This window comes from Pseudonaja textilis, chromosome 1, assembly GCF_049901715.1.
Source record: "Pseudonaja textilis isolate UNSWEBS1 chromosome 1, rPseTex1.2, whole genome shotgun sequence".
Lineage (NCBI taxonomy): Eukaryota > Metazoa > Chordata > Lepidosauria > Squamata > Elapidae > Pseudonaja > Pseudonaja textilis.
Window position 1 is genome coordinate 281,049,616 of NC_141990.1, and position 16,192 is coordinate 281,065,807.

Below are 16,192 nucleotides of genomic sequence, written 5' to 3' on the forward strand. Positions count from 1 at the left end.
TATTCCCTTTTCATCCACTTCCTTATGGTTGCTACTTACTCTTCCTTCCTGATATTTGAATCTTGTTTTTGTGACTTATTTGACAATATTTCAAAGACAGCAATGAAATATATATGAAACATTATGTTCTGTTATTATTTGTAGGTCTATTATTATCTTTAGGATTTTGTGTCTATTGGCAGATAGAATATTTCTCCTTCTAATTACTGTTTCTTGACATTGCAGTATTAAAGAACAATCCATTTCACTTCTTGCTGCCACATTCTCCCATGAGTTAACCCTAAATTATTTTTTCCCATTAGAACAAGCCTGGACATGCCCATGGCAAGACACCATTCTTGGGTTACCCCTCCCAGGTAGGTTTTCTAAAGCTTTTTCAGAGGGCTATTACATCCCATCCTTTGAGATATTGACTATAGAAACAGCCTCCAAAAGACATATTTTGCCTTAATTTTTCCATGTCTTGAGCAAAATACTCAAGTTGTCTAGAAAGAAACAACAAGAAATCTTCACTTTTAGGATGTGTTGTAGATTGTACATTGCTTTGAGTCATCTAATGAATATTCAATCTACATCTATCTCAGGAATCTAGTTGTGTAGGAATTGCAAATAAATAACTGTTGATTGATATGTGCATTTTGGATATATCACTAACTAGAAATAATTCCTTGACTAATTTTCAGAGATAAATACAAACATTCTGTTCAATTTTGTTAGGCTTTTAATTGTATTATAGTTCTTTGGAAGAACCTGATACCCTGATTTGGTGCCTTTTGAAAGTGTCAGGGCATGAAGTTGGTGACAGCTGTGATAGTGGTTTGGCAACAGAGTGGATTGAAATGTGAAAGGTGTGAGATTTAAAACTCAGCAATCAGGTCACTAATATTTAGCAGTTATTCCCATTTTGTGTTTTGTGTTTTATTGTTCTCGGAACAAAATAAAGGAGCTGTTCATCACATTGAATAAGTCACCAGTTTATTTTGCATTTTTGTGTGGTATTTTCATCAGTAGCTTACTTTCAGGTATTTTAAATATTGAGAAGAAACATGCTATTTTGGGCAATAATCAAGTTAACAAGCTGATGAATGATTGGGGTATTTCCTAGCCTTATTTAGGGTACTTATCAAGCAGTAAACACTATTGCTAGGTAAGAACACCAATCAGTTTGTTAGTACCTCAATCAGTATCTTTTATTGTGCTTTGATTTCTGCCTTAACTGAGATGTTTGACAATCACAGCAATGGCAAACAGCAGGACTCTAGCCCTTTAGCTGACAATAAAAAAGTCCCACAGTGTTCGCAAGTGATTGTCTAGTAAGAACAAGAAAGATGACCAAGATAAATAATGTAGCTTTCCTTGCTCTGATATTTTCTGCATATACAATGAAATACCCCCCACAGTCAGAATTGGAGTTATTATTTTTAATTATCATTATTCGATTTAGTTGTACACTTTTCTTTCTTGAAACAGGAGCTCACTTCATCTGGAAGACACTAGACTGTGGAAAGCTGCTTTAAAATATTACAAGAATTGCTTGTGTTTATCTGAAACAGTGTAATTCTGTTGCAGTATTTCATTTTCAATAGCCCCTAGACTAACTTTGCCTGGATATTTCAGATAATGAAGGCTTTCCCAAGTAGCTATAGCAGTTGTAAGTCAAAATATTTTGATGAATAAACAGAAGGTAATGAACTTGTAGAAACCCATAAGGTTGGTATGAACATAGACACTGTGCTTAATGGCAGATAACATACAGAAGTTTGAGTTTGCTTCAGAATGGCAATTAGAAAGATGCTTTTTATGTCTTTTTAACTAGGAATGAAGCCTAGAGAATTAGTGCAAAAGATGCAGAATTTATTATATTATCAGAAAGCTTCTTAGAATAATTTGTACAGATATTTTCAAATGTTGCCTTATCAGCAAATAAAATTTCTGAAAAGTAACTGGTAGGTTGAGACTCAGAACTTTCAATGGGCTCAAATTTGATAGGACATCAAGCTCATGTCTTACTATCTGCCACCAGCTACAGTTGCTTCACCCCCAGGTACAATCAGGAATAATTTTTTTTTGCTATAAATGAATAATTCACTTATGTGGCTGACAGTTACGTTGCACTGAATCCTGGAGGTAAGAAGAAATTGATGTATTCTAGAAACCACTTAAATAGTTTCTGTCTTTACCAGACAAATTGATGTGTGGGTAAATTATGTTGTATAATAATGTGCAGAAGGTGTTCATTTACACGTGTACTCCAGCACTGCATCAGTGTTGGCTAAACAACAAAAAATGAAGTTATCCCCTCAAACAAACTTTCTTGATATTCTTTTTAATGAATCGCCATAAATGCCTGTTCAAATGTCTGCCATATAGGCAAATGGTTATAGGTGTCTTTATCCAAGTTGTGCAACTGTGTGTCTGAAATACATAGAAAATGGTTTCCAGTCATATTTTATTCATAAAGGTCCAGTGGAAGATTAGGCTAATCACTGGTCTACTGCTGTTGTTTAATTTTTAATTTTTCTTTTTTTAGATAAATCATCAACTTGGGGAGATTATTAACACAGCTACAATCTAGCCAGATAACAAAACGTTTGCTTTATTTTATCATGAAATTCGGGTTAGTGGTAGAGTAAACATTTTTGCAAAGATCAGTTTTTCATGTGGGGGGTAGATTGGATACTAGATGTGTATGTTGTATAATTTTATTTGATTGTTAGAAATATCTTTTCATAATTTTGTTAATAAATTTTCTTAATGTGGAGATCTTGTAAAGAAATAAATGTCAGAAAGAGTGTTAAATAGGGATATATCTATATCTAACTGACTGTCTTTCTGTCTGTCACAAGTAATTCATATTGCATTTCTATAAATAAATGCAGAAGGGAATGTACAAAGAGATATTTTAGTGGATTTACAGCCTGAGAATATCATCAGGCTTTCAAGGCAGAAATCTAGCTTGCAAGTTTAGAATAAATGTACCAAAGGGAAGAAGGAATATGGAGCAGATCTGTTTGATTTCAGTAAGTTTTGGGGTGCACAACTGTTTTTCAGGTAAAAGTTGATTGGTTTTAAATTAGTAGCCAGGAATTGTACTTCACAGAGTAGGTACAACCAATGCTAAAATTAAATTTGATTTGATTATTTTTTAATGATGTCCTTTCTTAGCTTTGGAGTAATGGCATAAATAGAGCCAATGTCTTCTGAGGGCGTGAGAGAGAGAGTGAGAGTGACTGAAATTCTAAGGGCTGAAAATCATGATAGTCAATAAATATGATCGAATATATGCTTGGCAGAGCAGAAAAAGGAAAAAAAATAAGCATTTGAGACAGTTTTCCACAGTTACATAGCTTCAGTAATCTCCAACTACAATGCAGTATGGATTGCCAAGTGATATTTCAGATCTTTCCATATTAATTTTGTAAAAACAGAATATGTTTATTCCTATTAAAAAGTTATTTCTCCTATTTAGAGTTCCATTTTATGCCTAACATACCCATCAGACTTTTGGCGTAATGTCGATTAACATACCTCTTCCATAGGATATCATACTTACCTTGAATCCAAGATGTTTCTACAGTATTTCTTTCCCACACATCCAGATGTTTGGAGTAGAAAGACATTTGATTTTTGTTCTTTTCATCGTAAATAATTTGATTGATTTTAAATTGTTCAGTTAGTGTGTGCCATGGATTTAACACATTTTTGTTGCATTATGGGAAGGGAGAGAGAGAATATTGCAGCACAAGATCTACCCCTTTTGTACGTCCATTGCAACATTATACATATGTAAGAAGTACAACTTATGTCACAGTACTTGGTTTGACTAAGCCATCACATTCTGCAGATGCCTCTGGTTGTTTCTGTTAATTTCCAACTCATGATTAATGCACTGTTAGGTTTATATTATTAAGTTATATGAAATGATATATGTATAATAATGGCAATATGTTGTTTTAATTGGAAAAGTTGGATTACATATAACATTAAGGGTTTTTAAATTTTGTATTATATGGTAGCATTGCTTCTGAACATTTATATAAAATTTCAGTGCCTAGAGCTTCTAAAAGGGAACAGGCTATATACCATAAGTATCTTATATTTGTTTAATTTAAAATGGAAGGTCTCAGTAAAAGCATATTTTCATTTGCAAATAATGTCATGGTGGATAATATCTACTGGGTATTTTATTTTTAATAGCTTGCCATATGCTAAATAGACTAGGTACTCTTCACTGCAATATCAGATTGATGCATTCTTTCTATAAATGGAAGGTTTAGCATATTTGTTATATTCTTCTTACTAATTTGTCCTGTTTCAGTAGAGGAATGCTTGTAGTAAAGAAAATACTAGAGATCACCTTGAAAAAACAAAACCTTGTAATTTTTATGTAACTTGAGGAAATAAAAGTAACAGGAACATTGGGGGAGTTGGATAAGTGAAGCTGGATTCTTGCTCTTAAAAGAATCTAAAACTGAGTCTGGTTAAGTCTTGAAATTCAAAGGAAAGGCTTTTAATAAGCTGAGGGAAGTGGTATGTGGGATCCCATGTCATGAGAAGCTATGCGAAAAGGAGGCCAAAAGGATGGAGCTCCTAAAATTGGAGAATTTGAAAATACAGTTGAAGGTAGGTCAAATGAGGGAAAAATATGAAGGACAGCAGAAAAAGCCAAAAGGCTTAGGGAAGATCCAAAAACAGAAAAGAGGGCATATATAAAATGGAAAAAGACCCGGGTTGCAGAGTAGAATTGTAGAACTTGGCCAGAAGTGTGAAAATACAAAGGATGCTAAGAATAAAATAGGATTCTTTATTTATGTTCAAAATATAAAAAGGCTGTGATTCTTTGTAGATGGCAAAATACTAGTAAGTAAGAAATGAAAGGCAGATATAAAGTACTTTACTGTGCACTGGCTAGCTTAATACCAGTTCTTGAGTTAGATCCCATTTCAGATCATAAGGCTGTGATGGCGAACCTATGGCACGCATGCCGGCGGTGGCATGCAGAGCCATCTCTGCCAGCATGCGAGCTGTCACCCTAGAGCAGGTCTACTGCACAGGTGCGCTTGCTGCCCACCCACCAGCTGATCGCTGGGTAGCTGCCGCACACGTGCGGGGGAGACGCATGTGCATGTGCAGAAACATGCAGCATGCACGGGGGGTCACATACATGTGCAGAAAGGCATGGTGCGCGGGGGTTGTTCATGCATGCTCAGGGGGCATGCCCCCCCGTGTGCATTGTCTTCTGGGTGCTGGCACATGAAGACAGAAAGGTTAGCCATCACTGTCATAAGGATTTGTTTTAAAGAATTTAGAGATCAGTTACTAGAAGTCAGTATAGTGTTCTCAGGAATATTGCCAGACTAACATCTCATTTTTGATCAGGTAGATTGTGATAATTCTGCAGATACAGTATTTTCTGCATTCAGCAAATTATTTGGTGGAGTACTCCATGGCATGATAATTATTTAACTGAGTAAATTGGATTGGATAGAGGGAAGTAACAAATGTTCAGCAAGATATAAAAAAGAGCACTAGGTAAATAGCACCTATATAACTGGCTTCAAGCAGAAACCTAGTTAGTAGTGGGATGAGAAGCTACCAGGGAATCTTAAAAGCGTACACTAAATTGGAAGGTTGAAAGAAAAAGAAAATACAAACAAATCATTTTGCACCATTACCAAAAACACATAGATGTGTTTATATAATCATTGGTACTGAGCTAAATTCAGGAGCAATTATACTTTCTCTTTCTGACTAATAAGCTGACATTTTTCTGGTTTGTTTTTCTGGTTTGTATCTAATGGTATATATTTAAATATGTAGGGGAGAGTTTTGCAGGGATTCATAGCAATCTATGCTATTATATATATTTTTTTCCGAATGTTTGAATTAGTTCATACATTCATTCATTCATTCATTCATTCATTCATTCTATATACCTAACCATTTAGCACACAATTCAGAGTGGCATCCATTATCATATAGAGTCATGTAAAGTCCATAAAATCTTACAGTAGAAAAGCATAAAAAACAAACCAAAATACAAAGCAAAGAAGTACAGAAAGGCTTCAGGAGGATATTGGTGAAATTGCGTTTATTTCCCTCTTTCTTTTACAGACTCTCCATCAGAAACATGCTGTTGTATTGAACACATTTCTATTGCATTGTATTTTTAGTATAATTTTTAAAATTAGAATATTTTAATTATTTGGATTTGTGGATTTGTGTTATTTTTCCTAGACATCTTAAGGTTCAGTAAGCTGCATCTCAAAAACGTACATTATTTTAATTTAAAATTTACCCAAATGCAAGTTAGTTCAAACATCAAGCAATTTCCATATATCTGTTGTCAGCACTGTTAAATGATAACTAGATAAGTTTGATGTTGGTTATAAATCTCTTCTTCCAGTCACCATTGATTACCAAGGCCAAGTCAATTAAAGCATCTCAGCCATGTTTAACAGTGGGATAAGAGGAATCAAAACCAGTCTTTTACTGTAATATATATCTCATGAGATTATACATTCAATTTCAGATATATTTGAATAATATCAATTTAACTAAATATTGAATATATCTACTGAATGCTCCTCAGAGAGCAGCTTTTCATTTTCTTTTTCAGGGAATGTAAATCAATATAGTTTAATTTCCTTTATAAGGCTTTTGGAAGGCACTTTTTATATCAGTAAAAGTAATGTGGGTGTGTATATCTTCTATCATATATAAAATGCAGTGATATATTGTACAAACTTTTACAGTTTATTCTGCTTTGTTTTCTAAAGTTCAATTATTTATAAGATGCTAAATAATTTAATACTTTAAATTTTAATTATCTCCAGCAATTATCATTTAGTATTCTGTTCCAAACTTTTAATCACGATAGATTTCACTTCCTTTTTAAATCTAGAAAATATTTAAAATACATTGGCTTATCAGGAAAATTCATTCTTTTCCTTTCAAAATGTAATACAAATTCATCATTTCAACTTTTCATTTTCTATCTAGACCTTTCTGAAAACTTACATAACATTTATTCTCTACTCTTATGTAGATATGTCACCAGTATTTGCCTAAATTCAATGCACATACACACAGGCTGAAATTTTGTATTTAAATTTTGAAAGTAAGGAACATAATGTAATTTCTTCTAAAGCCTTTTCATTTGAACCTGCTGTTGGAGAATTGGATAAATGGGAAGTGTTTCTCTTTTCCCCATAATGTGCAAAACATGTAAAAGCAAGTGAAAAAAAGAATGCATAATTTAGTCATCAGTTTGGGGCCCCGCACAGAGCCGCATAACATCCCTCACCTCTGTACTATGAATATTGCCTTCCTCTAGTTGATTATGTATAATCCTGCAAGGATGAGCTATACTTCCAAATTGATGCTGTGTGAGAGAAAGAACACCAAATAACCATTTCCATGTGACGCTAGTCTTTGCTGTACTGGAGCAGCTGTAAAGAACTGCATTGAAGATAGTTGTTATTCAGAAACTGCCTGCTGGTAGAGATTGAAGTGAATTCACAGAATTCCTGTTTTCAATGTTAATTGCTCTTATCATATTTTCATTAGAATGTAGGGTTGGCTTTGTTATTATTTTTATCACAACTTGTATTTTTACACTGGGAAAGCCTACTATCCAAAAGAATGTTTACAACCTTGTGTGCAGCTTGGCTTTTGCTAACTGGTATATAGAATACTACGTTGCATTTATTTTATATAAAATACAAAAAACCTAAATTGAATACGCTGCAAGTCAAGCTTTATGCAAAGAAACTTTATGTAAACACTACTGCTATCTTATTCAGAATATTTTCTAAAATATTGTTTCTAAAGTAAAGGAACTAATTCTACAATATTTGGATACCGCTTCCAGACAAACCATTTGCAGTTGCCAGGAAAAGCACCAATGTGAGAAAATGTGCAGTATATATATATATACATTATAAATCATTATAATATATGGTTTTCTTCAGAAATGCTTTTTGGGAGATTTTTGCAAGTAGTATTGTTTGATCTAGTGGTTAAGATAGCAGACTAGAAACCAGGAAACTGAGTTCTAGTCCTGCCTTAACAATTAAAGCCAGCTGGGCCAGTCACTGTCTTTCAGCTCAATCCACCTCACAAAGTTGTTGTGATGGAGAAAACAGGAAGGAGGAGGAGTATTAGATATTTTTGATGCTTTGAGTTATTTATGAAAAATAATAAAGGTGTCAGGACTCTGGCATCCACCCCCATTTAAATCATGAATCTCTAGCCGCATCTCTCAGAGTTTAAAAAGAAGATTTATTAGTAGTGAACATGCTGGTGCTACCTGGGTGAAGCCGACTCTGAGACACATCATTCATTTCACCCTTGACCATGGTCTTCTCCCACCGCCTTGATATATATTCTCCAATGGGACACATCCTTAGCCAAGAGAGCCAATCAGGCTCTCCAGTAATAATCTTGTGCACCAAAAGCTTTGCTCACCTAGAGATTATCTATGAAGCATTTAAGGAATGCACTACTTCCCCCCTCCCTTTCTGCTGGCAACTCTAAAAGACCAGAGAAATATTTTTGAGTTGACATTTGTTCACTTCTGTTCGACACAAAAAGAAAACAAATTTATTGCAGGTATACAACTTAGGGTTGTGAATTCCCCCCAGGCTTGGTTGAGTTTTCTGCATGGAACCTCATCACAAGGCGATCAGCTTGGATGTTGCTACTCTTTACCTAAGATGCCTCTGATAAGGGATCCACTTGATTAAATATTGGAGCTGTCTCCTGAGCCACCTTGAATCGAGGATTCGCTGCACCTCATAATGGGTTTGGCTCCCTATGACCATGTGGTCTGGGGGCTCATGAGTAGTGGCCTCAGAGTTGATCCCACCACAGGTTTTAAGAGGCTACTATGGAAGACCAAGTGTATTTTCCCTAACAGTCAGGGCAACTTCAGCTGCACCATGACTGGGTTGATGACCTTTACTATGGGGAAAGGTCCCATGAACTTTGGCCCCAACTTCTTACTAGGGAGCCTTAACCTCAAGAATTTGGTGGAGAGGTAGACATTCTCCCCCACCTGGAATGGCCTTTGTGGGGCCCAGTGTTTGTCTGCCTGTCCGTTATAGCTCTGTGCTGCTTTTGCCAGCGCCTTTTTTACATTCTCCCAAGTTGCTTTCAGCATTGACATCCAATCGGTCAGGCTGCCTGAGAAGGGGGGATCCCTTGGATACTCAGGCATTGGGACAAAGTCCATGTTGCTTGCTACTTTGAAGCGGGTTAGTCCCCTGGGTTAGTGCTACTGTGAATAGCATTATTGTATGCAACCTCTGCAAAAGGCAGAAGGCCCACCCAATTGATTGATGATAATTCACGTAGCACCTCAGGTACTGCTCTACCTCCCCTCCATTGGTACTTGGATGAAAAGCCAAGCTAAGGCCCTGGGACGATCCAATAGTCTGCAGGAACTCCCTCCAAAATTTGGCTGTGAACTGGACTCCTCTGTCTAAGATAATTTTCCGTGGTATTCCATGTAGGTGGTAGATGCGTTTCAAAAACAGGTTGGCTGAGTAACTGGTGGGCTGAGGATAGCCCGCTGCAAGGTATGAAATGTGCCTGTTTGGAAAATAGGTCTATTACAGTCCAGATCACCATGTTTCTTCTACTTTTCAGCAACTCTACTATGAAATCCATTGTGATCTCCTAAGGGATTTCATCAGGGACTTTGGGGTCCTGGCCTGTGACCAGTCCCACATCCAATCCACTTTTCCAAGTTCACTCAAGGGCCTTCTTCCTTTTTGGGCCTGAGGATAGGAAAATTCAGCCTCAGAGGCTTTATGAATTTTCCCACCAGTACTTATCTGGTTTTCTTTCCTCCACTCTTCACTTCAGAATGAAAGGAGTGCTGATCTCCAGCTTTAATTATGCTATCAGCTTCTGATCGGCCCTGGCTGGAGGCCAAGTATTTCTCCTCCTGATAGCCCGATCTCTGCCATGGCTGTCTGAGTTTCTCTCCAGGCACCCCAGATGTCAGGGAGTGATCAGAGACCGGGACCCAGGACCCAGTCATTGATTTATTGTGAGAGTTGGCTTGCTGTCAGGGTTCTGGCATCCACCCTCATTTAAATCATAAGTCTCTAGCCGCATTTCTCAAATTTTAGAAAGAAGATTTATTAGGAGTGAACATGCCAGTGCTACCTGGGTGAAGACGACTCTGAGACACATCATTCATTTCACCCTTGACCCTGGTCTTCTCCCACCCCCAATGGAGCACATCCTTAGCCAAGAGTCATCAATCATGCTCTCCAGTAATAATCTTGCACGCCAAAAGCTTTGGTCGCCTAAAGATTATCTATGAAGCATTTAAGGAATGCGCTACTTCCCCCCTCCCTTTCTGCTGGCAACTCTAAAAGACCAGAGAAATATTTTTGAGTTGACAAAAGGTACATAAATAAATAAAATAAACTGTATCATTGCAGAAATATTAGGAACATTATTATGAGTCATCTCCAAATGAGATGGGCAGCACACAAATCAGAAAGGTAGGTAGGAGGTAACTAGATAGATAGATAGATAGATAGATAGATAGATAGATAGATAGATAAAAAATCTGAACAGGGAATACAGGTAATCCTTGACTTTCAACCATTCATTTATTGACCACTTGAAGTTACAATGGCACTCAAAAAAGTGACTTGACCTTTTTCACACTTAAAACCATTGCAGCATCCCCATTGTTACATGATCAAAATTCTAATGTTTGGCAACTGGCATGTATTTATGATGGTTGCAGCAAGTCCCAGAGTCATATGATCACTGTTGCAACCTTATTAAAAAAAAGTCAATGGAGAAGCCGTATTTACTTAAAATGTAATGATTTACAACTGTGGCAAGAAAAGTTGTAAAATGGGGCAAAACATTCTTAACAATTGTCTTGCTTAGCAAGAAAAAAATTGGGCTCAATTGTGGTTATAAATCAAGGATTACCTGTAGTTGAGATTTTGCCACAAGCATGTTGACATAAAACATGTTGCTTCTAAGGGTGCCAAATAGAAGAAACACAAGATGTTTCCTGTTAATTTGACTTCACAATACAAACAGTCTGACAGCCCAATGATAATGTTTGAAAAAAATAAGTGGTGGAATTTCTTTCAAATACAGTTATGGAACTTGCAGAAATAGAATCTATAACAGGATTCTTTTATCACCTGTATTAAGGGCACGAAATTATGTACAAAATAAAGTTGTGTGACAAAACAAATGTAACAGGTCTTTTTAAAAAAAATAAAAATAATGCAGAATTTTGATGAAACCAACTAATGGCAGAAAATATTTGACAGATTGATACATTCTCTAAATCCTTTAAATCTCTTGCTGTATTGACTATGTTTCTGTGTATTAGGGAACTACCTGTTTATGGCTTATGAAATTCTCATTGCATGTTGTTCAAGAAAACAATTTCTGTTAAAATTTTACATCTTAATAAATGATAAGCATAAGATAAGAAATAATCTTTTAACAGATCATTTAACAGATTTAACAGATAATCAGAGTTGGAAGGGACCTTGTAGGTCATCTAGTCCAAGCCCCTGCCCAAGCGGGAGACCCTACACCATTTCTGACAAATGGCAGTCCAATCTCTTCTTGAAAGTCTCAACTGATGGCGCTCCCACAACTTCTGAGGGCAAGCTGTTCCATTGTTTGATTGTTCTCACTGTCAGAACGTTTCTCCTTATTTCCAGGTTAAATCTCTCCTTGTTCAGTTTCCATCCATTATTCCTTGTCTGGCCTACAGGTGCTTTAGAAAATAGCTTGACCCCTTCCTCTCTATGGCAGTCCCTCAAATATTGGAAGTCCGCTATCATGTCTTCCCTGGTCCTTCTCTTTACTAAACTAGCCAAGCCTGGTTCCTGTAATCATTCTTCATGTGTTTTAGTCTCCAGTCCCCTAATCATCCTGGTTGCTCTTCTCTGTACTTTTTCTAGAGTCTCAACATCTTTTTTGTAATGTGGTGAACAAAACTGGATGCAGTACTCTAGGTGTGGTCTTACTAAGGCTTTATAGAGTGGTATTAGTATCTCCCTTGATCTTGATTGTATCCCCCTGTTAATACAATTTAGGATTGCATTAGCTTTTTTGGCTGCTGCTGCTGCACACTGATGGCTCATATTTAGCTGGTTGTCCACTAGGACTCCAAGATCCCTCTCACAGTTACTGCTATTGAGCCTGGTTTCACCTAGTCTATATGTGTACTTTTGGTTTTTCTTGCCTAAGTATAGGACTTTACTTTTCTCTACATTGAAATTCATTTTGTTAGATATGGCCCAGTGTTCTAGTTTGTCAAGATCCATCTGGATCTTGAGCCTATCTTCTTGGGTGTTAGCTATTCCTGCCAGCTTAATATCATCTGCAAATTTGGTAAGTTCCCCTTCTATTCCCTCATCTAAGTCATTAATGAAGATATTGAAGAGTACTGGACCTAAGACGGAACCTTGTGGCACCCGACTGCTTACTTCCCTCCATGTAGACTTAGACCCATTAAGGACCACTCGTTGAGTACAATTTGCTAGCCAGTTGTGAGTCTATCTAGTGGTGGTGCTATCTATTCCACTTTTTTCTAGCTTACTAAGAAGTAGGTTGTGGTTTACTTTGTTGAATGCCTTGCTGAAATCTAAATATATTATGTCCACAGTATTTTCCTGGTCTACGAATTTAGTGTTGAAGAATGAAGAATGAAATAAGATTGGTTTGGCATGATCTGTTTTTTAACAAACCTGTGCTGACTGCTAGTTATTACTTTACTTGTTTCTAGATGTTGGCAGATCTGTTTTTTTATTATCTTTTCCAGTATCTTCCTGGGTATTGATGTTAGGCTGATTGGTCTATAGTTTCCTGGGTCTGTTTTTTTTTTCTTTCCTTTTTTGAAGATGAGAACCACATCAGCTCTTTTCCAGTCCTCTGGTAGTTCCCTGGTGCTCCAGGATTTTTGAAAGATATGGTGCAGTGGTTCTGAGTTGACCTCTGCCAGCTCCTGGGATGTAATCCATCAGGCCCTGGTGATTTTTGTTCATCAAGATCAGACAGGTGTTCTCTTGCTATTTTTTTTGCTTATTTTAACTTTTATTTCTGGTCTGTCTTTTACAGTTATGTTTTTGGTGGGTTGAGCTATAGTTTTCTTTTTGCGTGAAGACAGATGCAAAGAATGAGTTAAGCAGTTCTGCTTTCTAGTATTTTTTAGTATTTATTTGATTTGTCAATCGCTTACAAGATACAGGTATAAGAATAAATATAGTTTTGAATACATGAGATAGATACTTATAAGAAAAATAAAAAAAACAATAGGACAGGGATGGTAGGCACAATTGGTGCGCTTATGCACGCCCCCTACAGATCTCTTAGGAAGGGGGTGATGTCAATAGTAGGCAGTCTAAGGTTAAAGTTTTTGGGGCTTGGGGAAGAAACCAGTGTCAGGTAGAGTATTCCAAACATTGACCACTCTGTTGCTGAAGTTGTATTTTCTGCAGTCAAGTTTGGTGCAGTTAACCTTGAGTTTGTATCTATTGTGTGCTCTTGTATTGTTATGAATAAAGTGTATTCATTTGCAGGTAGGACATTGCAATGTATGATTTTATATACTATATTTAGATTGGACTGGAGGCGGCATAGTTCTAGGTTTTCTATGTCTAGAGTTTCAAGTCTGGTTGCATAAGATATTCTGCAATGAGTAGAGGAGCGGAGAACTCTTCTTGTGAATTATTTCTGGACTTTTTCAATTGTGTTAATATCAGATACATGATATGGATTCCAGACTTATGAGCTGTATTCAAGTATAGGTCTAGCAAATGTTTTGTATGCTCTAGTTAGTAGTGTGATATTACTAGAGAAGAAGCTACGTAGGATTAGGTTAACAACTCTTAATGCCTTTTTGGCTTTTTAGTTACAGTGGGCTCTAGCACTTAGATCATTTGAGATGAGTACTCCAAGGTCCTTGACAAAGTCTGGATCCTCAACAGGGTCTTGACTATTTAGCTTGTATTTTATTTTCGGATTTTTTTTTCTGCCAATATATAAGACAGAGCATTTATTTGTTGAGATTTGAAGTTTCCATTTGATTGACCATTCTGATACATAGTCAAGGGCTTTTTGGAGGGTAGTAATATTGTCCGTGGTGTTGAGTAGTTTTACATCATCAGCGAAGAGAACACAGCTGCTCTTAATATGATCACAGAGGTTATTTATGTAGAGTATGAAGAGAGTTGGTCCTAAAACACTGCCTTGGGGGACACCACTCTTGACAGGTACAGAGTTTGATAGGACGCTCTCAATTTTGACCATTTGTTGTCTGTTTGACAGGAATCCTTCTATCCAGTTATGCAGGTGTCCAGAGATACCATAAGATTTTAGTTTTAGGAGTAGTTTGTCATGTACCACTGAATCAAAGGCTTTACAGAAGTCTATGTAGATTGCGTCTATTGCTTTGCCCTGATCGAGTCGAGTAGTCCATATGTTTTTGCAGTGTAAGAGTTGCAGATTACAGGATAGTTTTTTTCTGAAACCAAATTGTTTATTAGAGAGTAGGTTGTTTGTCTCTAAATGGAGGATAATGGATTGGTTAATAATTGCTTCCATGAGTTTATAGGTGACGCAGCATAAGGAGATTGGTCTGTAATTTTCAATTAGGCTGGGGTCTCCCTTTTTGAAGCTGGGGATGACTGGCTTGTGACCATAGTTTTGGCAAGGAGCTGGTCCTGAAAGATTTTTCAAAGATTATGCTTAGAGTTTCTGCTATGGCAGTGGATCGCTTTTTAAAGAAATATGCACATATTCTGTCCGGTCCAATAGATAGGGATGGTTTTAGATTGCGTAGTGCTTTTTCAACAATGTCTTCTGTAAAATCGATATTTATTAGATCATTGTAGTTATCTGTGGTTCGACTAGGAAGTACTAGGCTTGATCCATTGCTGCTTACAAATACTGAGCCAAAGAATGTGTTAAATAGGTTTGCTTTGATGGTCTCGGCCTTGCAGTCTTTGCCATTAGGTCCTTTCAGGGCTGGGATGGACCTTGAGTCTTTTAGTTTGTTGTTTACAAAATTGTAGAAAGCATGGGTAGAATTTGGTGCGTAGAAGGTTTTCCTTTTGTTTAATGTGATAATTAGTGCATTCCATTTTTATTTGGTGGCATAGATTTTTGTATCGGCTTTTGAAGTTGGCAACGTGACCATATTTGTTTTTTCGCCAAAGTGATCTCTTTTTGGATTGAAGCTTCCTTATTGTTGTGGGTAATCTGTTTTTCCTGGTTTTGGGAATTGTTATTGGTACATATAGTTTGATGGCTCTTTTGATTTCTAGTAAGAATATGTTGTAATGGTCTTCAATAGTATTGCATCCAGTGAATAGAAATTGCCAATCAAGGGAAGAGAGATTGTTGATTATAAGATCATAGCTGCCTTTTTTGAAGTTATAATTGGGGATTTTGTCATTGTGATGATTTTTGTGTGGACGTATGTTGAGACAAATGTCAATCATGTGGGGTCACTGTTGGAAAAGGGTTCGTTAGTTTGTATTCCGTAAATTAAATTCAAACTATTGCAGAAGATGAGATCGAGGCAGTTGTTAAATCTAGTGTTGTTGGTTACTAGTTGTTCCAGTCCCAGATTTGTTACAGCATTGTAGAAGGTTGCATGTATGGGTTCAGTTGTACATTCGTTTAGGGTCCAGTTGATATGAGGTAGATTGAAGTCACCAAGAAAGGTAAAAGCATGTGGGCAGGATGCTGCCCATGTTAGTAGTGAATTTAGCTTGTTTACATGTTTGATGTCATAATCAGGGGCTCTGTAACATAGTAAGAACTGAAATGTGATATTTAAGGTCAGTTCACAGATAATGGTCTCAGGAAGAGCAAGCTCTTGGATAACTTGGATGTTTGTTAGATGTAAGGACTTTTTATAGAAGATAGCAACACCATCTCCTCTACGGATTTCATGATCGGATCGGTAAACATGATAGTCTCTTACTGAGATAATGGAGTCAGGGAGAGATGCATTGACCCCCGTTTCACAGACAAATATGTTGAATTTAGCCGTATTTGGTAAGAGGAGAAATTCAGGTATTTTATTTACAAGGCTTCTTGCCTTGAGTAGCTTACATTTAAGGCCAGTTGTAGTTTGAATTGAGGTAGTTGGGGGTGTGCATGCCTAGTCTTGGGTGATCTT

At 36.7% G+C, this 16,192-nt stretch overlaps 1 protein-coding gene across 14 annotated transcripts in view; it reads left to right on the forward strand.

Annotated features, from left to right (window-relative positions):
* Positions 1-16,192, forward strand: part of NPAS3 (neuronal PAS domain protein 3) — a 775,438-nt gene that overhangs the window by 203,252 nt on the left and 555,994 nt on the right. For 8 of the 14 annotated variants that reach the window (XM_087921893.1, XM_087921887.1, XM_087921881.1 and 5 more), the window contains one exon: positions 303-356. The exons of the other annotated variants lie outside the window; for them this stretch is intronic. In XM_087921893.1, the coding sequence (XP_087778019.1) occupies positions 303-356 (54 nt within the window). The remainder of the gene's footprint in view (positions 1-302; positions 357-16,192) is intronic. 14 annotated transcript variants of the gene reach the window in all.